At 34.6% G+C, this 22,535-nt stretch overlaps 2 protein-coding genes, 1 long non-coding RNA gene and 1 other non-coding gene across 5 annotated transcripts; 1 reads left to right on the top strand and 3 right to left on the bottom strand.

Annotated features, from left to right (window-relative positions):
- TRNAN-GUU (transfer RNA asparagine (anticodon GUU)) lies at positions 1-74 on the bottom strand. Its single transcript has one exon. It is a non-coding gene; the product is annotated as a tRNA-Asn (tRNA).
- Positions 75-10,493: 10,419 nt separating this feature from the next.
- On the top strand, positions 10,494-11,554 carry LOC126583343 (uncharacterized). Its single transcript, XR_007609725.1, has 2 exons — positions 10,494-11,156; positions 11,315-11,554. It is a non-coding gene; the product is annotated as an uncharacterized LOC126583343 (long non-coding RNA).
- A 2,951-nt stretch (positions 11,555-14,505) lies between these two features.
- Positions 14,506-15,380, bottom strand: LOC126633744 (uncharacterized). The gene is given in 3 exon segments (XM_050304314.1): positions 14,506-14,899; positions 14,902-15,093; positions 15,362-15,380. Coding segments are annotated over 3 exon segments (507 nt in total). The 3' UTR covers positions 14,506-14,603.
- Positions 15,381-16,474: 1,094 nt separating this feature from the next.
- On the bottom strand, positions 16,475-20,751 carry LOC126583342 (probable beta-1,3-galactosyltransferase 2). 2 transcript variants are annotated; one of them, XM_050247693.1, is made up of 11 exons: positions 20,202-20,751; positions 19,608-19,704; positions 19,407-19,480; positions 19,102-19,310; positions 18,935-18,998; positions 18,357-18,429; positions 18,121-18,241; positions 17,739-17,826; positions 17,503-17,628; positions 17,295-17,404; positions 16,475-17,067 (listed from the first exon to the last, which is right to left on the bottom strand). In XM_050247693.1, exons 1-11 carry the CDS (start codon positions 20,312-20,314, stop codon positions 16,916-16,918), a joined length of 1,227 nt encoding a protein of 408 aa, XP_050103650.1. In that variant the 5' UTR covers positions 20,315-20,751; the 3' UTR covers positions 16,475-16,915. The 2 variants fall into 2 exon arrangements, with proteins under 2 accessions (XP_050103650.1, XP_050103651.1); XM_050247694.1 differs by having other exon boundaries at positions 19,407-19,471; positions 20,202-20,750.
- Between the last annotated feature and the right edge of the window lie 1,784 nt (positions 20,752-22,535).

Genomic DNA, 22,535 nt, shown 5'->3' with positions numbered 1-22,535 from the left:
CGCTAGAAGGAGGGTTCGAACCTCCGACCTTGTGGTTAACAGCCACACGCTCTAACCAGCTGAGCTATTCCAGCTTCCTGGAAAATTTAGGTGTTCAGCTCTTAATAAACAAGTAAATTCAAATCAAAGCTTACTACAAGTAGTCTATGATGCTGATTAAGTACAATTGGCGTAATCCCAATCCAACCGTATATTTGATTTACCATTAGTGTATCATTACTAGGGATGGGCAATGGTTATGGCGGGCGGGTAATCGCGGTTAATTTACCCATAACCGTTTATGCTCATACCCGCATAACCGTTTACCCGTTGGGTAATTACCTAAACGGTTATTCATATACCCATAACCGTTTATAAACGGTTAACCATACCCATAACCGCATACTCATTTAACCATAACCGTTTAATACCCGTTTACCCATTTATCCTTTTTAACCCGTTTATCTTCTTCTTTTTTTTACCATTACCATTTTTTCACCTGTCTACATGTTTTTTAACAACTAGAAAATTTAAAAAAAATTGTCATAATTTTTTTTTTCACAATTAAACACCGTTATAGTTACATTCACCATACATTTCCATATTTTAATTTTTTAAGTCCTTATACCATTCAAATAATTGAAATAATAATTTACAAACGATATTTTTAACTGTTACCAATGAAGGTAAATATAATATTTGCTAAGTATTATTGGGTTACAAAAATTGTTTAGAAGACATTTCTGTCAAAGCATTTCTTTCAATTTCACGGTTACCCGCAAAGAATTTAAATTAATTTGGCCAATTCCTTAATGATGAAAATCATCATTCCTGTAGTAGTGTTATTGAGAGAATGACCGATGAATTCCTTGCTAATTTATTGGGTGCTAAGTATTATTGGATCGAGAACATGGTTCGTGTTAGTTTTACATATATAAAATAAATGGGTAAACGGTTACCCATTTATAACCGCAGTTAATACCCATAACCGTCCATTTAAATTTCGCGAGTAAACGGTTATACCCATAACCGTTTATTTATCTAAACGGTTATCCATAACCGTAACCGTTTAATTTAAATAGGCCGGTAACCGCGGTTACCCATAACCAATAGGTATTTGCCCATCCCTAATCACTACAAAGATACGATGTATTGCATAAATTAAGTTATCATCCCTCTTTATTCTATTGCTTTGATTAAAATCTTATTTCTTTTTATTTTTTTTTATCAAAGTTCCTAGTTTTTAATGAACGTCATTATTTCATGTATTAATTTATTTACATATCAACATAATTAAATTTTATTTCTAAAATATAGTGTTAGAAACATTACATTTGGTATATTTATATTTATGATTAAACTTTGTATCATATATTTCTATTTTTTGCTTGTACCATTTTTAATTGGCATCCCTTTTTTAATTTGTACCAATTTTCTTTTTAGTTTCAATTTGTACCCATATATTAATTTCATTTTGTGCCCATATTTTTTACATTTTTATTTATACTCATAATTTATTTATAATGTACCCATTTTTCTTTATAAATGTACCACTTGGTTATATGTAAAATGTACCAATTTTTTAATGTAAAATGTGTTAACTACATTGTAAAAGATAAAGAATTGGTATAGAGGACGAGGAAGATGATAGAGAGAAACAAAAGAGATTCTAGAGAGAGAAATAGGATTTGTATGTACTAACTAAAATGAAGATTACACACATTGTTTTTATAAGAGAAATTCTAACTACTTTAACCAAATACTAACAACCTTACTAACTATATTACTAACTGTATTACTGACTTGTACCCTTAATAAAATGTACCCCTTTTTTTAATGTAAAATCTATTTATTTTGTATTTATAATGTATACATATTTATAATAAGGTTTTTTTAGCCAAAATGGTCTTTGAGATTTGCATAACACATCACTTTGGTCCCTGAGATTGAAAAATCAATAAAAATGGTCCCTAAGATTGTCCACCATCCATTATTTTGGTCATTCCGTTAAAAACTCCGTTAAGTGTCCCGGAGCTCTTGGCCAGAAGTTTGGGCAATTTTCAAAACTTCGTAACTCAATTATTTCGTAACTAAATGAAGATAGGAAAGTGTAGAACAAGATTATACCTATTTGGAAGCCCAATGGTTGTCAGAGATGGCCAGAAAATAGCCTGAAAGGTGACTAGTTTGCGGGAAAACTGGAAAACTCACTGAAAATTGGGTAAACTTTAAACATTCATAACTTCTTCAATACTCAACAAAATCGAGTGATTCAAAAATAAAAATCATACTTATCAATGAGACGAAGAGAATGGTACCTTTTATGATGGCTAATTCGCCATGGTTTGGTCAAAAAACGGCTCAAAATTGGCTAACTCGAGACCAAAATAGCCACTTTCAATCCGTTTTTCGGCCAAACTACAACGAGTTAGCCTTCGAGAAAGGTACCATTCTCTTCATCTGATCGAGAAGTATGATTTTAGTTTTGAATCACTCGATTTTGTTGAGTATTGAAGAAGTTATGAATGTTTAAAGTTTACCCAGTTACCGGCGAGTTTTCCAGTTTTCCCGTGGACCAGTCACCTTTTAGGCTATTTTCCGGCCATCTCTGGCATCCATTGGGCTTCCAAATAAGTATATTCTTATTCTATATTTTCCTATCTTCATTTTGATATATTGTGGGTCAAATTTAGTTAAGAAACAATTGAATTACGAAGTTTTGAAAATTGCCCAAACTTCCGGCCAAGAGCTCCAAGACACTTAACGGAGTTTTTAACAGAAGGACCAAAATAATGGATGGTGGACAATCTCAGGGACCAAAGTGATGTGTTATGCAAATCTCAATGATCATTTTGGCTAAAAAGCCTTATAATAAAATGTACCCTTTTTCAATTTTTTTGAACACTATGGCATCATTTGGCAGCTTGGACTGTACTGACTATTTCAGTCGAATAGGATAATCTGTCATCGGACTATACTGACTAAATTAGTCGATAGGATAATCTGTCATTGAACTGTACTGACTAAATTAGTCAAGCGTTTGGTGCAGTATCGTACTAATAACCGTATTATTTATAATGTATTTGGTAACATACTAGATAAGAGATTGGATTATATTATTTTTACTAAAAAAATTTGATAACTAATGAAAAAAAGGGAATTTTTCTTTTGATAAAAATTCACAACAACCAAATTCATCAAATTAAAAAATAAAATAAAAATAATCTTGTTTGTCATTTTGAACTTTGATATTGTATTTTCTATTTGTCCTTTATTTAAACCAAATTATAAAATAAAAAATAAAAATAAAAATAAAACAAATAAAAAATCCTTTCTTCCCCAGATCTTTTCCACCGCACAGCCCCCAAACACCATCACTCCCTTCTCTTTTCCAGTTCAAGTAAATCTTCCCCCTCTATACAGAAGAAACGGATTGTCGGTGATGGCATCGACGGATTTGTTAAGCTTACAGAAGAAAAAAGATGGAGGCAGAGGCCTATAAAACTTGAAAGCTCTTCAGAGTTGATGATATGAACTGGAGATTCCCAGTGACTCTATAATACCTGATTTCCCAAATTTAATCCACATTTTTATTTTCAATTTATCGAGAGGTTACATTCGATTGCCGATATCGTCGTAGGTGAATGCAGGCAATTCTAGTGCTCCGACGACGTGGATTTCAATCGGATCTAGTTCAAATCTAGGATCGATGGTACGCGAACCTGTGCAAGTCCCACAATTAGGAACTGAAGTGAGTTTGCAGAACGATGCGAGAGAGCCAGACCGACAGAGCGAGGACACATACCCGACTAATAATACATAGGTTTCTGGAAGGATAAATGAGCGGGCATACACCGTATAAAAGATGTGGGCCCAGTTTAAGTAATACGGGTACTATTTAGTACATAGTTGCACCAAACATCTGGGTCCATATTACTTATCATATATGATTCCTTATACGGGCTATCAAACGAAGCCTATGGGTGCATTCGTTTGACATTTATTATTTCAAAGTTATATTGTTACCTGTTTTTATCTATTTATTCAATCAGAATTTTTGAGTATTTTCTTTTTTATTGTAATCATTTTAATTTATATGCCATATAATATGGGATTTTAAATCTCACAACATGTCAAGTAATTAATATCAAACATATGGAAATACATATTAACAACAATAATGAGGTGTACAAAATCAAAGAACTTTGATAAAAAATTAAATATCATTAAGGTTTTAGTCAAAGAATGTTAATGGCTAAGAATCAGATTCAAAATCTTCCTAATTTATAATAATACATATAAGAAGAAGAAATGGAAATTTGAATTAACCCGTTTTATATAATCACCCAAAAAAAATTCTCCTCTCGTCTAAAACCCCCATTCCCAGTCCCCACAAGTTCACACATCGATCTCCTGTTTGCCATCCACATACATCAAAGGCACTTCTCGCCCCCTATTTTCCTGTATGTGATTGAGTTTGTGTATTTTTGTTTGTGGGGATAATGTAGTTTTCTACTGCAAGAGCCAGTCTTTATTTTACTTGAGTGGTTGCAAATTTGTCATCTCATTTGTAGGTTTTACATAACTCTTACTCTAGAAAAATTCGCTTTACCACTGATTATGTACAGTAATATGTTTTTTTTTTTTTGAAACTATACAGTAATATGTATAATCATGTGATCTGTCCATGTTCTGGGCTACATGGACAATAAAACCCTATGATCTTATTTTCATGACTTTAATTTCCATTTACCATAAGGCTTTTATGGTTTTTTTCATATTAAATTAATTCCACCTAGACTTTTACCATTATGTATCAAAGTGGCCATTTTTATTAGGGTAATGTTAAGGAGACTAAAATTTAGACAAAATTTTGCAAACTAACACTATGTTTGGATGAAGAAATTTAATATTACTAAGAAATTTTAAAATGATGGAAATTGAATTGACAGGATTTTATTTTCTAGAATTTGTGAATTTTCTTGTTTGGTTAACCTAAAAGAACAATGAAATTTAATACAAAATTTGTTATATTTAAGCTCTCAATCATAGAAATTGGGAAATGACACCTATTTACATGGAATTTAAACTTGGGAATTGGAGGTCCCAAATCCCAAGTTTTTTTCCACACGGAAAATCTAAATTTCTATGTTTATGAATCCAAACAAGGGAATTAGTGCAAGTCAATTTACAAATTCTGACTTTTATTAAAATTCCAAGTTTATTTCCCTCGTCCAAACATAGTGTAAATGAAATTGGAGTTGATGATTGGATTGTGACTTAAGCGCAAACGTGTTCAATCTTATTGGTGACACATCATTTAGTTTGCAATTTTTGTCTACAAATTTAGTTTCCCTAACATTACCCTTTTTATTATGTCCTGTAATATTTATCAAAATTCTTCCATACTTTCCTGTAAAAAATAATAATTATGATAGTTGGTACTAAGCATACATGACATATTACAAAGGGTTGTTTCTTGAGTTACATGTGTAAATGAATGAAAAGTTGCGACAGGAGTATGGAGTTCGTTGGAAGTTGTAAGCTGGGTTGGAGAGTTAAGCTCAGGAAGTCATGGCTGCGATGAACCCGCGCCTGAACCACAATACGAATACTATCAAGAACCAGAACAATATTATCAAGAACCAGCTGAACCGTACCAAGAACAAGATCACGAACAAGAACAAGAACAAGAACAAGAGCAAGAGCAAGAAGAGAATGATGAGCAGCCTGCTGGAGAAGATCAGAAAGAGTAAGGTAGGAGCAGCAGCAACGATAAGAAGCATATATGAAAAACGCGGCTGCAGCAGCTGCATTAGGACTTGGGAAAGCCAAGGTGGGTGCTGAGAAGGCCAAGGAAAAGATCAAGGGTAAAATCAATTGGATCAAAGATAAGTGTCACCGCAAAGACAAGGTCTCCAAGTGACCCAACTCGCTAGCTTGATGAAGTGAAATTAATTATTAGTTTTCCATTTTGTAAAAATGATAAGATCTAGGATTAAATTCATTTTCTTTGAAGTTTGAATCTTTGTTAGATGTGACATTGGTATTGTTTAGATTTGTTTAATATTCTGATTTGTTCTTCTCCATCTTTATTTTCCGATTTAACCACAAGTTATTTACTCGACTTTCTCAATATCTAAAAATGGCATGAATCTCTCACAAATTAACACTCACGATTCACGTATATAATCATTAATAAACTTCCAATTTTGATTAGTAGAAATGTTGGCACAACAGTTGGTATCTTAAAAATTCTAATAAAGACATACTTTTAGAGCACCTTCCATCACTTTTTTTTTTATAAAAACGATAGACTTTCATTTCATAGAGCATACAAAATAGGAGCAAATGCTTCTTTTAACGGTAAATAGGAGCAGATGCTCAATCCATTACAGAAAGGACATCCTCAAGGAGGACATCAGATAAAAAAACCCGGAGGGGAATCTTACCAAAGAAAAGGACTAGCATTTTTAAGTGCATAGCGGGTTAGGAGATGGATCACACCATTGGCTTGACGATGAACATAGGTATAAGAAGCCCTCAGTGATCGATCTCAACAAGATTTTAGAATATACGACATGTTAATGGAAGGATCCCGCAAAGCTAAGACAATCTGAAGCGATATAAACCTAATGTTATTTTCTATGTCTAACTCGCAATGTAATTATACGAGAGGTTTTTTCAAGTACCTGATACACAAACTAGCTACTTCACGTGTCATTATATAAGAGCGAGCATTTATGTTTTTGTGTTCCTCCACTCGTATTTTGACACATAGAGTATCGGCTTGTGTACCGGATACTTAGAAACATCTCTCTTATTTATCTACTTTGTATGTTGATGGTTAAAACCGATTCAAATATATAATGTCATTTTATTCGGTCCTTCATAAATTAGTTTTACCAATTAATATGAAATATAAGAACCCTAACTTTAATGGGAGATGTAAAATGCTCTTCTTTTTTTTTTCTTGCCAAAAAACTCTCTAATTAATGGCAACATGTAAATTATTCATCTTCGACCTAATTTGTAAATAAAAACCTAAATTCACATTCTTATTTACATCTTTAGGTGATAGGCACCGCTAATCTAAGAGAGAAAATTAAATGATATCTCGAATTTACATCTTTCTCATTAAGTAGAACTTCCATTCATATTTCCCGAAAATTTAAAATGGAATGTAAATGTGATTTTTACATCTCAAATTTGAATTTTCCCTTCTAAAAAGTTTGAGCCAAACTCACAAATCGGAAAATTTTGAGTCTAATATAAGTGAGCTTAATATATCAGTCTCATGAGTTTGGTTTATATAACTCTGATACAGAGGGGAGTGGCCGCTTCTCCTCGTCGTTCCGTTCAATCTGCAAATGCATCTAAGCAACCACACAAATAGATACGCAACACAATTATAACCTAGTTTGAATCTACAAAATTCAAATTATAAACGAACCCTAATTTCCAATTACAAATTTGTACCGAAGAAGATAAATTGCAATCGAAATAAATTGCACCGAAGAAGATAAAGTGAAAGACAGAAGAAGAAGGTTTGAATCTCAACTCTATCAATTAGAGTGAGAGTTGATGATGTGTCTTTCCATTGAGGCTTAAACCTGTAAGGGTTGCACTGGTGCCTTGAATTAGATTACATATTGCAAAGGAAAGGCTTACACAGCAAATTTGGGATCTACATACGCACACATAAATATATTCATCCAGTCACAACCATCTTGTATCTTGAAATAAAAATTATCATCTACTTAATAGAATATAGAAGGTCATTAATCCAAAACCGGAAAACATGTCTCAGTAAGCACCAAAATTCTCAACTGAAAGATAATTTACATCACTTGTAACTTCTTTTATTTTTTGAATCTTCAGAATGTCCCGAATGTGTTCTCACCGCTGTACACCATGTAAAGAAAGCCATCTTCATCCTTATTTTCCTCATAAATTGCAGACATTATAGCCGCTGCAACAAAATCAAACAAGAAGTATTGATAAAGTTGATTATACAATAGTAACCTACCGTACATATCTGCGAAGGGGGAAAATTGTACTAATCATATACTTTTACCTCAAGCAATCTCATAACAACCAAAACTGTATTCATAATAATCGGATGCATTTCCAGCAATATTTGCTTTGCTAATTACACTTACATAATTACATTACACCTAACAATTGCTATACTGAGACAACGATCTACGTCACATTGTTCTTGAACTCCAACTTCTCCATCGTCATAGACGATGATAATGTATGTTAAGACAGAAATATTACACATTGAGATAGGATCAGTTTCGTTTAGATTTGTCAATCGTTTCTTGTCACAATTTGGATCTTATAATAATGACAATACACATCTCAACTGCATCTTATCAAAGTCCATATACTCATTTGGAACATTTCATAATCGGACTCATTCACACTCCAAATGACATAAACCCATTACGAGAAATATATAAGGAAAGAAAAATAAGTAAACAATTTAGTTTTTCTTTTCTGTTTTTTCAGAAACCTTGGCAATACAGAAAAAAAAGGGATAAAAATACATGAAAAAGAAAGGGAGACATAATAAACCTTATTCCTCTAGAAACAAAAAACAAAAAAGATACAAGGAAAAGAGAGGGGGGGGGGAAATGAAACTTAACCCCTCTAAAAAGTTCAACAAAAAAAAAAGGCCCTCTAAAAGGTCTAAACCTGCAAAACAAGTTGAACGACACCACTAGAAAAAAAATAAGAAAGTTAGACAAACTTGTATGTCATAATGCATGTTAATTTGAAAACGAAAGCTAGGCAAAATAACATAATCGAAAAACAAAGCAGCACAAATTGGTTATCAAAATAAATTCTACCAAATTTCAAGACTTTATTGGGATTCTTTCGGAGTTTTAATCTTGACTTAATCTCGATTCCTCCTCTTACCATACAGGCCCCCAACTATCGTATCACAACAAATGGATGTGGAATATGATGTTTAATGGCATCAAGACATGGTCACTTAATCACAATATCTCAATCTTAAAATGACAGCACATGACATATTTCACATTTTTTAACGCTTCTCGTCGCATCTTAGGAAAACTCACATATCAATTAAAGTACAATGTCATCCACACTCTAATCGACATAACCCCGTAACAAGAAACAAGCAAAACATATATAATACGTATTATATTTCTTTCTTTTTCCGTGATGTTAGAGATAAAGAAATGATAAAAAGATAAGGAATATAGAACCAGTTATATACATAATCCCCATTCAAGTTTAGCAAGTGCAACAACGTATAACATTCTGATCAATCTTCTGGTGTTCAAGTCTCATTAGTCAATATTAATTTATTTCTTTTAATAAACCTGACAGGTCCAAATCAAAAGATTATTTGTGTGGTAGTATGACACATTAGACGCGTCAATTGTTATATTACGTGATTATATTTCGGTTTTGTACAATAACTTTTCGTCCAACTCGTCTCATCAATCTTTTGGCAAGTCTTTGCTTCCAAAATTACCCATAAAACTTGTGTAAATTGTGGACAACTTCTTTCCATCTCTGACCTCTCACCTACACAATATCGCAAAACGAGGTCTGATGCTAACCGAGTACCTTATCATCAAGTACTGGGTTTCCATTTCCAAACGCCAAAGCCGAACAGTCCTTCACCAAAATGAGGGCACGAATTGACAATTAGAATTAGGGTTTCAAATTTCAACCTCCAATGCTGCAACCTAAACGTAAAACGTATGGCATCATTGGCATGTCACATGTATATAGGACAACTCTACTACCTAGCTAGTGCCTACAAAGTTAATCAATGGCCACATATTGTAGAGGGAGGTTGATTGTCACCCCTCTCATTTCCATACTATTTTCATCCCCTCCTGTTTGTATGGTCACGGTTAAGCTACGTTAACATTTTATATTGATTTTTTTATAAAAATAATAAAACAAAAAATAATAGGAATATAAAATGTTGACGTGGCTTAACCGTGACCATACAAAACAGGAAAGGATGAGAAGAATATGGAAATAGAAGGCAGACAATTCACCACCATTGTAGAGACCTCTAAAAACACTCGAAGAAAAATATGCAGTGGTAGCGGTGAAAGAGTTTTTGAATTGAATAAGAAAAAACCTACAAGGAGGAAATCAAACCAAACCAAACCAAACCATTCCAAAACAAAACAAAGGTTCTATCTGTTCGATACAAAAATAACATAAATGCGGATTGAACAGAACGAACATCTCTTCTTCCCCTACTCCATCATCCATAAATGCTCACATTAAAAGCCCCAGGTTTGTGTCCGTGAACCTGTTTTTATTTTTTATTTTTTGCTTTCTTTTTCTTCAAAGATTCTTGTACCTTTTTCAAAATTAATATTCCCAACTTCCTTTGTTGCAAGGTGGTTGGAAATTTTAATGCAACTTCTTCAATGCTACCACCACCAGTAACTAGTAGCCATCTCTCTTTGTTGGGCATTACCTTCTTAAAGAGACATACATTCATCTGTCTCTCTCTCTCTCTCTCTAACTCTTTCTGCTCAGATCTGCCTTATTAATATGTTTAAGTTGTTCTCTCCGTCCATTGCCCCATTTCCAAATTGCCTCCTTTCTTCTCCTTTCAAATATCTCTGTCAGTTCTTGTTCCAAGCTCGTATCAATTTCCACAACCCAAATTTTGTTCTTTATTTGTTTTATTTCAACACAAATTTAACACTTTATTTTGTTGGTTTTGTAATGCATAATGTAAGTTCATATCGTTTTTGCTTCCAATCTTTTTCTTGGGGAAGTGATTTTTGCATTCGTTTCTTGTTCTATACTCAGCCCTTTTTTCAACGTAACTGAAACAAGGTGAAGAGTGCATAAGGAGAAAACAGAAGTGTGAAAATCATTACCCTTTCGTTTTCACTTTGTGTTTTGTTTTGTTTTGTGTAAAGATGAAAAGGGTATGTTTGTATTGTAGCCTATTTTGTGAACAGATTCATGGAATGGAAGCCAAAGAAAGAGATGGATTGGATTTGTATCAGTTTGAACGGGATATTGGTCCGGTTCAATAAGAAAACAGTGCTCTAAAAGTGCTTGAGCTCTGCTTTTTGATTGAGCCGTGCCAATATCACGTGCCACTGTTCCTTTTTATCATATATTCCACCGTTTGCCCTAATCCCAATTTAAAGGTATACACTTTATCATTTCTATTTTGTTTGTTTTCAGTATTCATCTTGACATAAATTAGGGTTATTCTTGAACTTTGTTTAATAAAAGCTTCTCCAAGTTCTTAGCTTGTTAATACACTATAAGAGGCTGTACTTTCTTTGGAAATTCCCCAATGCAGGAGAACTGTTGAGATGGTCATGGAATGTTAGTGGTCGGTCGAATGGTTGTGTTGTGTCGATTGATCAGCTAGTCACATTCTCCAAGATTTATACTACATTTGAAGAAGAGGGTTGTTATTTGCGTTCTAAAAATGTAATCCTACACTATTTTGTATGTTTTTACAAAATTAGACTACAGAATGATGTTTTTAAAGTGCTGACAACAGTTCCTTAAGAAAAAAAAACAACACTTTCTTTCATTGCTAATATTTTTCTCACTGGCTTACTGGCCTGCAGCAACTCTCAGAAATTTGAATGCTTGTATTACAACAATGACCACTTTATTGTATGTAGGCAAATTTTGGTGGGTTCCTCACGAACCTTTAACCAAAAGAATTCAATTACAAATAAAGGGCAACTCTAATCCAACAATGCTCTTAGTTTTGTGATGATCGAAGGAGATGGGAACGTTTATCGTGCACAGCCATTCAATTGTATTTTGATATAATGAATTTTGGATGAGTTGCCATTTTCTCCATAAGTCAATGTGCATGAGAAAGCCTACACACACACACACACACACATATAGCCCTTAAAACCAATGTCTTGGATTGGCTTTGTATGTTCATAGTTAGGTTAATTGAAATCTTGTGTGCTAGATGTTACATTTTACTAGTTTTGTATACATGATGCCATTTTTGTTATGCATATGGCATTTAATTCAACACATTATTCTGCATCCCATGTGCAAGAAAATGCATATTGCCATAGATGATTCCTGGTGTGGCAGTAAAATAAAGGCATATTTGCTGTTCTGTCTCGTTGTGGTAAAGTTCTCTATGTACTTTTACTCTTGTTGTAAAGTTTTCTTTTTTTTTTTGTATGTAGGCATCAGGGCCGGTCCAGAGATTTTTGAGGCCCGGGGCGACGTAAAAAAAAATGCCCTAACTTCATGTAAGAAAATTATTTATTTTCACACATAAGACATCGAAAAAATTATACTTAGAAAAACACTTCAAACTCAATAATTTAGAAACACATAAAGACTAATTTATTTTGTATTGAGAGAGGGAAACAAAAAAACTTCGGGCTTACAAGTAGATAGATGATGAGTTTTGTTTTCCATCTGAACTTTGAATGTGTTTTTGAATAAATCGTGAGATGTTTTTTTCTTATTTACTAACCTTGTCAATATGGGACTAAAAAATAATGATGTTTTCGAGTCTTTAATTGATATGTATTATTAATGAATGGGCACTAAATTAAACATTTTGATGACACGTCATATAATTTGCAAATTTAGTTTACGTATTATTCTTTGTTGAAGATTAGACTTGAATTAAAACGAATATATAAAAATAACAACCCACATAACTACTAGATAGTAACTAAAAATAAATTAACAACCAAACAAAAATTTGTAAAAATTGAAAAAAATAAACATGCACATAGCATTTCGAACTTAGGACCTCTTGTTAATTTTAAACAACAAAAATCATTGTTTCTAATTAAACTTGATCCTTTAACCAAATTTTATAAATTTATATTGTAGACATCGAAATTTCGGTAAATAAATGTTGACCGATAAATTAAAGTGTCAACGCTCATGTATTACATAAATTTTACACGTAGCGCGCGACTCAACGAAAATTGAAATGAGTTGGAAAAGTCATCAAATAGGACACATGTCAACATCTGGCAGAAACAACTTATTTCATCTGGGATATTATATTCAAAATTAGGACTTGGAAAATTCTATAAATACAAGCCCATTTCATTCATTTGGGAACCAATTCAGATTACACCTTGAAGCTCTGAAGCTCTGAAACTCCGAAGCTCTCAAGCATCCAGGTTCCCGAAGAATCAAGAAAGCCTGCTTCGTTCTTCGTTCATCGTTCTTCCAAGATCAAGCCCCAAAAGCCCTTGAAGAACTTCCACCAATTCAAGATCAAGCCCCGACGGCCCTTGAAGAAAGCACTATCGTTTATCATCCGTTCATCCAAGATCAAGCCCCAACAGCCCTTTGGATCAACAACGTCGACAAATCCACATACATCCAACCGTTCTTCAAGATTAAGCCCAAAAGCCCTTGAAGATCTGTTCATCACTGTTTCTTCAAGATCAAGCCCAAAAGCCCTTGAAGATCCGCTCAAATCCACTCTCAAAGATCAAGCCCACGACCCTTAAAGAACGTTCATCCAAGATCAAGCCTTGACGGCCCTTGGATCAATCGCACATCCATAAATACACACCTTACGGAGATCGAATCAGAGGATCAAATTAGAGAGATTGTAACCCAAAATCATCAAAATACAAATATTTGTTTGTGCACTTTCGTTCTTGTCTCTTTCGTTTCAGGAATTTTCCATGTTCACATATACTCTTATAAAAAGAAATTTGTAAAAAATAGAAAGTAATTAAGCACACATGGTGTTTTTAACCCAAGACCTCCTCATTATTTTCAAATGACAAACCACCACTTCTAGTTAAATTTCTGTGTCTTTGAACCAAATTTTATAAATTTATACTCTTATAAAAACATATATAAATATACCACCTTAATAATTTTGGTGCCCCTAATTTTTTTAGGCCCTGGACGGTCGCCCTGCCTGCACTGGGCATGGGCCGGCCCTGGTAGGCATAACTAGCTGTAATTTTGGACAACATCCTAGTAGTTTCTAACTTTCTAATGAAGAAAAGAACTGTACTTTTTGCCTTCTGTTTTGTTAGTTTGGAACACAATTGGTTTTGGTTATAGAAAAACTCTTGTACTGTAAAAATAATTATATTATGCTCTGATGTATGATATGTACTAGAGGACTGATGGGCTTGATATCCAGCCAAAAACCCAACAACCAAGAATCTGACGATCGCGAATCCCGTTGCATGTGCATATTAGAAAAATCGATGTCCGGCCAAAAATCCAACAACCAAGAAAATTCCTATTGTAAAATCCTGGCAAGGGTGATTGCTAATTCTAGTAATGATGCAGATGAAGTCGTTTTCATTTTTCTGTCTTTTTCTTAATTAGGCCATCTCCAATCGAAAGAGGGTTAGAGGGCTCGTTTTAGCCATTTGGCCCTTCAAAAAATTAATATTTTAATGAACAGTGCATGGGTATATTTCTTACCATCTCCAACCCAAGGCCAAAGGGCTATAAGGCCAAACATAGCCCTGTGACAAAAAATTATTTCAACCAAGAGTCAAAGGGTCATAGAGCCAAACATAATTTATTATTTAAATTTAAAAACTACAACAACTTATATTTAAAAACTACAACTAAAATTTAAAAACTATAACAACTTAAATTTAAAGTCCATAATCAACATCATCTTCATCATCTGCCATTGTAGGAGTATAGTCGGAGGTAAACAACTGCCGCCAGGCCATAATTTCCCTCTTTTTCCTATCAAAATAGGTCTTACTCATTAGAGTGTAATCCGAAGTGTTCCTTTGCATATTCCTATCATCCATCTCTTCTTGTATTTGTTTGGCCCGTTCTTCATGCCTACGGTTCCTTTCTTCCGCGGCAAATGCATTTTGCTTCGCCATTAATCGCAATGAGGCTGCCACTTCCTGTTGAGCGGCGTAATCATCCTTTGCCTACCCTTTTCCTTCAACCTTCAGGCCATGTTTCGTCCCATAGCCCTAGGCATGGAACCTTCACCCGAAGATGGATTTTCTACCTTTGTTTCTTGAATGATAGGAGATCCATCTTCATCCCCATCTACAACTGAGAATGCAATTCTGAACACCGGTGTAGGACCTACTCTATGTTGAGATGGATTTTCAAATAACACTCACCCTTTACAACATGAAACATAAAGGGTTTTGAGCTGCCCTCCATATACAACTTCTCCGTTTGGCATACCTAAAAAATATAATTACAAAAATTAAAGGATATTAATTTATGAAATTAAATGTAATATAATTAAATATAATTACAAAAATTAAAGGAAATTAATTTATGAAATTGAATGTAATATAATTAAATATTTAAAATAAATTGTGAAAACACTTATTTCGTCGTAGTAATTGGCGCCGCTTTCATGTCTACTTGCAGCTACTAACGGTGCTTGATGCCATTTATTCAAACGTGGATGAAGATGTTTCTTCCATCTTGAAGAACAACTCTCGTAATTTCAGGTATTCGGTGGAGTGGTGCTTTCGTAGAACTCATAGTATTTTTTGGACACACGAGTCCAAACACCTTCACTTGTTTGAGAAGTCCCCCTCACACTATCTTCTGAGACCCATCTATAAGCCCTGCAAAGAGCTTCATCTTCTTTTCGGGTCCAAGCCCTACCTTTCATTGTAGATGAGGCCATTTGAAAATTATTGAAAAATTTGAAGGAAATATTATTTGAAGAGATAAGAAAATATGAGAATTGAAATGGTGTAGGAATGGTGAAAATTATGTGTCAAATGGTGTAGGAATGGCTTACGTATTTATAGAAAAAAAAGAGAATTTTTTAAAATTCGAAAAAAAAATTTGGCCGAAAAAAAAAATAAATTCAAATCCAATAGTAACTAACGTCAGCTAGCCGTTGTGTTTGAAATTATAGCCCGGCCCGGGGCTGGGTTAGGCCAGTCAGTTGGCCCTTTGGCCCTTTTTTGTCCCGTGGGGTCCACGAGCCCTTTAGCCTAACCCTCGGTTGGAAACGATTTTCAAACTATTTTTGGCCATCTAGCCCTCTAGACCCTTCGGTTGGAGATGGCCTTAGCATCCAAAGAAAGATTGATCTTTTTGACTTTATAGAAAAAGAAAATTAGAAGCATCAATTTGACCATAGAAGATAGGCATGAGAGCGACATTTCAAGGGTGTGGCAACTTGCAAAGAGACTGCCGGACTAATTAGTCCTTCGTGTGTCCTGTTCGATTTTGTTTTGGACGTCTGATTTTTTTATGTAAATACGAATTAGAGAAGGGGTTTATTCCCGGCTTGATCATGTGATGAGAAAGATAGAGAGACATTACAACAATTGCAAGCATTTTGTCCAGAACAAAGAGACACACTAGGGTGTCACAAGAGATGTATATTCCTGCCGTGTGAGTGCTCTACCTCACACAGCGATATACATATTGCCGTAGGCGACATGCAAGAGACTTCCAAAAACAAGAGGCGGTGGAGCCACGGATGGTGTCAGATGAGTCACAAGATAACTGGGAAAGACATCAATGCAAAGTAATATGTATGTTAATATTCATATACCAAGGGGAAACAAGATTGTACAAGAAAGGCTGTAAAAGCTCCCACAAAGATTTGCATATTTATTGTTGCATTTGTTACTGTAGGCATAGAAGAAGAACTGTAACTTACAGTTTGGTTCTTCAAGCCTCTCAGAATTGTATGGGTTGGGGACCCCTCAATTTTCAATTTAGCAGCTGCTTTGTGGCCAATATCCTCTACTAAAATGGAGATGGTCCACACAGCAACCTCTCTCTCTCTCTCTCTCACACACACACACACACACACACACTCTCTCTCTCTCTCTAAACTCTATTTTTTGGTGTTGTAATTCTCTATACTCAATACAGGAGGAAAATGAACTAAGAAAAAACACCTGCCTTTATACTTAAGCTCGAAAATCTTCCCTAGGTTGGAAGATGTTCGAGCTGCCTATTCGAATCTAGCACTCCACAAGGCGTTTTCGCCTTCCCCGCACCGGCGGTGGACTTCCTTGATTCTCTCGGCTGACTTACAAATCCCACTGCAGCTCCAATCAAATGAAGCAACACAGATGTTGCCCGCCTGCGCCTTCCACTCACAATCTGCAGCAAACAAGTCTGCATTAGAATTAACGAACCCTAGAATGTAACAAATAGGCCACTCTTATTTTTCACAAATTAACCAAATAGTTGTTTACCCTCTAGAAAATGAGCAGATAATCGCATTAGCATGTATATTTTTTACTGCTTTTTCATATAAATCTGCACAAACTAAGCCATTTTGTTTTCAATCATTACTACCATGGTAATTTTGAACGAGGAAGACTTACCGGGTGGGGTGCCGCAACATAGTCTCCGATCATCAATATGCTGTACATCGAGTCCAATAAACCAAGATCCCAATGAGACATCCTCATTAGCGTACTTGTGTAGGACATGCCTGACAGATGCATACAAATGAGCACCACAAGTGCAAGAAGAGAAAAACAAACTTTTATGTATTTCAAAATCCATCCTCACATAAAGTCGGAAACTTACTGGTGTATTGATATATACGTAGCCAACTCTTTTGATATCGCATACAGCTGTCCTGTAGCATGACGGAAGTACTTGTTTCCTGGCTCACCAAATTTCCAATACTCAGGTTCATGGTATCTCACTCCCCTGTATGATCAAATATTCAAGAACTCAAAGTCAGTTTACTTTCTCAAAAACTATCTGAACACAAAAGGAAAAACAAGAAATAAAAGAAACAATTATAAGTACTGGCTTACTTTTGTGCTAGAACAGGACCAGATTTCATGCATCCAATGTACAGGCGCTTTTTCTTTCGGTGTCTGACTAGTGTTTCTCCTAGCGTCGCTGCAGAAAATTGAAAAGATGGGCTCAGTGAGACTAATAAATTTTGCTCTGCCAAATCGCAACATGCAAGTTGGCCATCCAGTAAGATCTTGTAAGCTTAAACGAACATAAGAGGCTTTCACAAAGGGTGAAGAACCCAAGTAGTTTGAAATAGGCTACCGATTTTGTAAAGCTTGTATTGTATCCTTATGTTTCTCAAATGGAAAAGAAACCTAGTTCTTTCACTTTTATGTCATCGTGCACAACGGTATCGTATGAAAAATGTTGATCATTGTAAAGTAAATCTTAAATTACCAATATTTACGTGGACATCATCGTCAACTTTGACATAAAAATCTGCATCCCACGTAGCAACAGCAGTAGCAAAATAAATCTTTGTCTTGGCTGACAATTCGAGGTACCCTTCAACATGGTCCTGCGAAAGAGGCATAGAGATGAACATGTTATGCTCAAGACTCAAGTGAGCTGCAAGCATACACATGTGGAACGAAGAGGACAATAACAACAGAAGAACGACTAAAAGACATTACCAGCCTCAGGATATCTCCATGCTTTCTGTCCTCTGCTTCAACAGCTCTATCTAGAATACCTCCTGACGCGGCACTAGACAAGGAACGGAAATAACTTGTAAATTCAATTATCCAAATAATCCCATGACCTAGGAATTTTAAGTGCAAATTAAGTTGAACCTAGCAAGGCATCTAGATTATGGAGGCTTGAAAGTTCTTTTACCTGGAGAGAAAGAAATAGAGAATGTACTGTCACTCCGTACATGTACAAGTACAACCCACAAACACTGATCTTAGACTCTTAAGAATTTTTTTTTTTTTTCGTGATTACATGGATACCTTTCAATTACCTACACTAGCATTTCATGCTTTTTATGAAATAAGGGTTTTCAACGACACGGAGTTGTGATAAATTGTAAATGGGGGAAACATAGTCTTGGCTTCCATCAGCTATAACTGAATGGGAACCAATGCATGAACTGCAGCCTACCAGATCAATGACTTAAACTACATCTGTGACGAATTATATTCTAGCAGACCACAATAGATAAGCCTTCCTATTTAACGTTAACTAGCAAGAACAAAGTTTAAATACTCACCTATGACCAATGACAAAGCGAATGATGATGCCCTTCTCTTCCTCCAGCCTCTTTCGTTTCTCGCCTATAATTCATGTTTTGCACAAGCAAGAGTAATCAGACAACGGATGTGAAAAAAAATCCAACAGAAAACAACAACGAAGACATTACAGAATCAATTTATGTACCTTGTGGCATCCACGTAGCACGAACTGAATCTCTTCTTTTCCGGCTGCTAAAAGCAGTATTAATTCCAACAACCATCAGATACCTTCTCTTCCCAGTTGAATCAGTCTTCGAGTCACCTGATAAAGGAGAGCCACTACGTATCGACTCCTGTGTTGCCCTTGCTGCAGCTAACTCCATCTCTAAATTTGAAATAGTCTTATCTAATGTCCTATTTCAACACACAACATAAAGTTTTTGATCAGAAGACTTAGAAATCAACCAAAATCGCGAAACATTATGTTCTTGTCCGAAAATCATAACTTACTGTATAGCATTATGAGTCTTATAAACCTCCCCAAAAATGTCTTTATCTTCGCGCTTCACCTCCTTCTGATTCAACTAAAAGAACCAGATCAGTAAACATAAAAGAAAACTTCAGATGAGGAACCTGATATACAAATTTTAATACATTAGCGAATAACAAATCTCACGATGATACGAAATTAAGTTAGAGATGAAACATTACAGATTTCGGATTGCAACCCTCTGAAACTAAATTTAATTTTTCTTCTTCCATAGCTGTTCTTCGTGTGATACCTTTACTTTCTGGTACAGTCCACATTCTGCAAACGCCACATAAATTTCCATAAAAACTTCATGACATCTCAACCAAAAGTTTCATCATTAAACTTGACGAAAATGTTTCCAAAGAAATTCATGCATGTTCAATCAAATTCAGAAAATAATTAACCATATAAAAGCCTGGAATTTCAGAATCATCCAACTAATTAAAACAAAAATAACAAATTTATCAAATATAAAAGGACACTTAATTTTACAATACACAGGCCGTCGGATTGAAGGATTGAAGGATTGAAGGATTGAAGGATTGAAGAAAGATCAATGGACAAAAACGGACAAGGCTTTGTGGAAGGTAAAACGGGATTTGTGAATAGCACTACCCATCAAATCCAGCATCAAAACCAATAACGACCATTTGTTCATGATCTAAAAATAGAAAATTTTCTAATAAAACTTTCCAATTGAGTTACCACTCTAGGAAACTGGCTCGAACCCACTACAGAAACAAGTACAAAGAAGTGGCTGATTGAAACAGTACCTATTGGTGAAGAGCATTCCGGCACAGAAGCAGCTTAAACAGAGAAAAAGGGTCCATTTCTGAGAAATAAAACTTCTAGATGATGATGGGCCTCCTCTGCTTTTCCAAGACATCTTCTTCTTCTTCTTCCCCAATTCTCTTCTGCTTCCAAAACAATCAGCTTTCTGAAGCAAAACCCATGAAAGAATGTGGAAGAAGAAGAAGAAGCACTTTTTCGAAAGTGAGCTTTTTTGAGGTACAAGATTTGAGGGCAGAATATGGAAGAAAGTAGAGTGCTCTGTTTATCAACTTGTCATTTGTATTGTTCCTTTCTTTATCCTTTTGCTCTCCTCTCTTCTAGTCTCTCTCTCTCTCTCTCTCTCTCTCTCTCTCTCTAGAAACTCCACTTCGCAGGCAAGGGACGTTGAACAGAAGGGAGACTAAATGACCAACAGTACCTGTCAGACTAAATGGCCCTAAACCTAAATTACCAAACAGTACCTGTCAGACTAAATGACCTGAGTGACAGTTACAGTATTACCCTTCAACATGTGTTTTCTTTATCTCTCAATTTTGCTTGAGTTCTTATTAATAGTTTATTCCTCTTCCAACTACACATATATATTGGGTGGGAGTAGGGCCATGCAGACTGTCGACATGTTCTCATCACTGGTTGTCACATGGGAAAATGTGGGTTTTGGTTCACACTTCACTTTGTGAGACGTGTATGATGGTTTCTTTTGAACTAGATGAGAGCCTTTTTTCTATGAACTTTCTAAAGATTTGCAATTGTAGGTAGCTAGGTAATGAATGATATTTTGTGGGCATATTATGTTATCAAATTAAAAAAGATTTGTAATTTACGTAATTAAAAGTATTTGTTTCTGTATTTTAGGTCTTAGGTTTGGTTCTTCTATCTCATTAAAGTTTTGCTTCATTGTTTGGGTACAGTGTTTGAACCATAGGTGACTGTTTGGGTACAATGTTTGAACCATAGTTGGATAATTATGTAGCTAATATAATCTAGAGTAATGGTGTTACTAACGTCAACGCGTGCATGATTGACTCCCAACTAATGTACAAACTACACGTATGCTTGGACGACTTTACTAGCATAATTCAAGAATCGATAAAACTTGCGATCCCCTATGGAGGAATGCCGAATGCACGTATCCCACCTTTTGCAAATAACTATCTTTTTTGTCTAAACTCTATAACCAGAACCATTCAATTTCTTAATCTTCATTTGAAAATCATATCTACAAAAATAAATAAATAAATAAATAAATAAATAAGAAATCGTTTAGTCATTCAAATATATCAAATAAATAGATGGTTCATCATAAATATGTTATTTGGTACTCACACCATCGATTTGTTCCATACATTTCAAATTACTAAATGATCTTCAAATCAGATGTTTTTTAGTAGGAATGATCTTCAAATCAAGATTAAGTAGTGAACGTTTCAATTATAAAATTCATACAATTAATATAATTTATTCAAAAGAAGTGGAATATGTGCATTCCCTTGTAGGAAGACGCAAGTATTATTCTTCAAGAAGTATAGCGTTACAAGCATCCTACCTAGTGATCCTTAGTAGAGTTGACCATGGACGCTACCCATAATACAGTCAAGTAGACAAATACGTACATAGAGAGATAGGGCGAACATTTGATTCCATTTCTTTGCTTAGGACTCGCAACTCGCAATAGCACGTCGACATGTTTAGAGAGTTTATTACAAAAATGTTAACAAGTAATTAACAACAGTTCTTATATTTAAACCCCCACTTGTGGTGCTTATAAATCGTTTACGATGTTTGAACAACTAAATAATGCACAATATATGATAGTAATACATTCCACATGTTTAGAGAGTTTATTACAAAAATGTTTGCGTATCATCTAATATCACAAGAAGAACTTCTAGCTCATGAAAATTCAACAAAATCCACATCGAAGATGTAAAAGGACAACCCCTACCTCTTAAAACCATTGCATCTAATGCTATTTTTATTGTTTTTAAAGGAAAGGGCATATGAATAAATGTATTATACTCACTATTCTTAAAATTCCTGCTTACCCCGCCTAGCCCACCTAGGCGCCCTTTTAGACATAAAATATATAACTTTCATTTTGCATTTTTTTTAATAAATTATAAGAGACTTGTCCAATACTAGGATGAACACGCATGATATGATTGTCTACCAAGTTTTCAATATGTTCTAATACTTTATAATCTATATGTCATTCTATTTTACAATTTATATATCATAATACAATTATGTTTTTTTTAAGTATACATGTAATTAAATGTTATATAATAAATTTAATTAAAACTTGGTTATAGTAT

This window comes from Malus sylvestris, chromosome 9, assembly GCF_916048215.2.
Source record: "Malus sylvestris chromosome 9, drMalSylv7.2, whole genome shotgun sequence".
Classification (NCBI taxonomy): domain Eukaryota; kingdom Viridiplantae; phylum Streptophyta; class Magnoliopsida; order Rosales; family Rosaceae; genus Malus; species Malus sylvestris.
This window is presented reverse-complemented; position numbering and strand designations above follow the sequence as displayed.

Bases quoted from the DNA above. Each gene is read 5' to 3' on its own strand.
- LOC126583342 (XM_050247693.1), bottom strand. From the start codon at position 20,314: ATGTCTTGGAAAAGCAGAGGAGGCCCATCATCATCTAGAAGTTTTATT. The intron at 19,311-19,406 runs GTAAGTTATGAT...GTGTTGAAATAG, and splicing joins AAGACTCATAATGCTATACA to GACATTAGATAAGACTATTT. The intron at 17,068-17,294 runs GTAAGTCTTCCT...TGTTTGCTGCAG, and splicing joins ATGTTGCGGCACCCCACCCG to ATTGTGAGTGGAAGGCGCAG.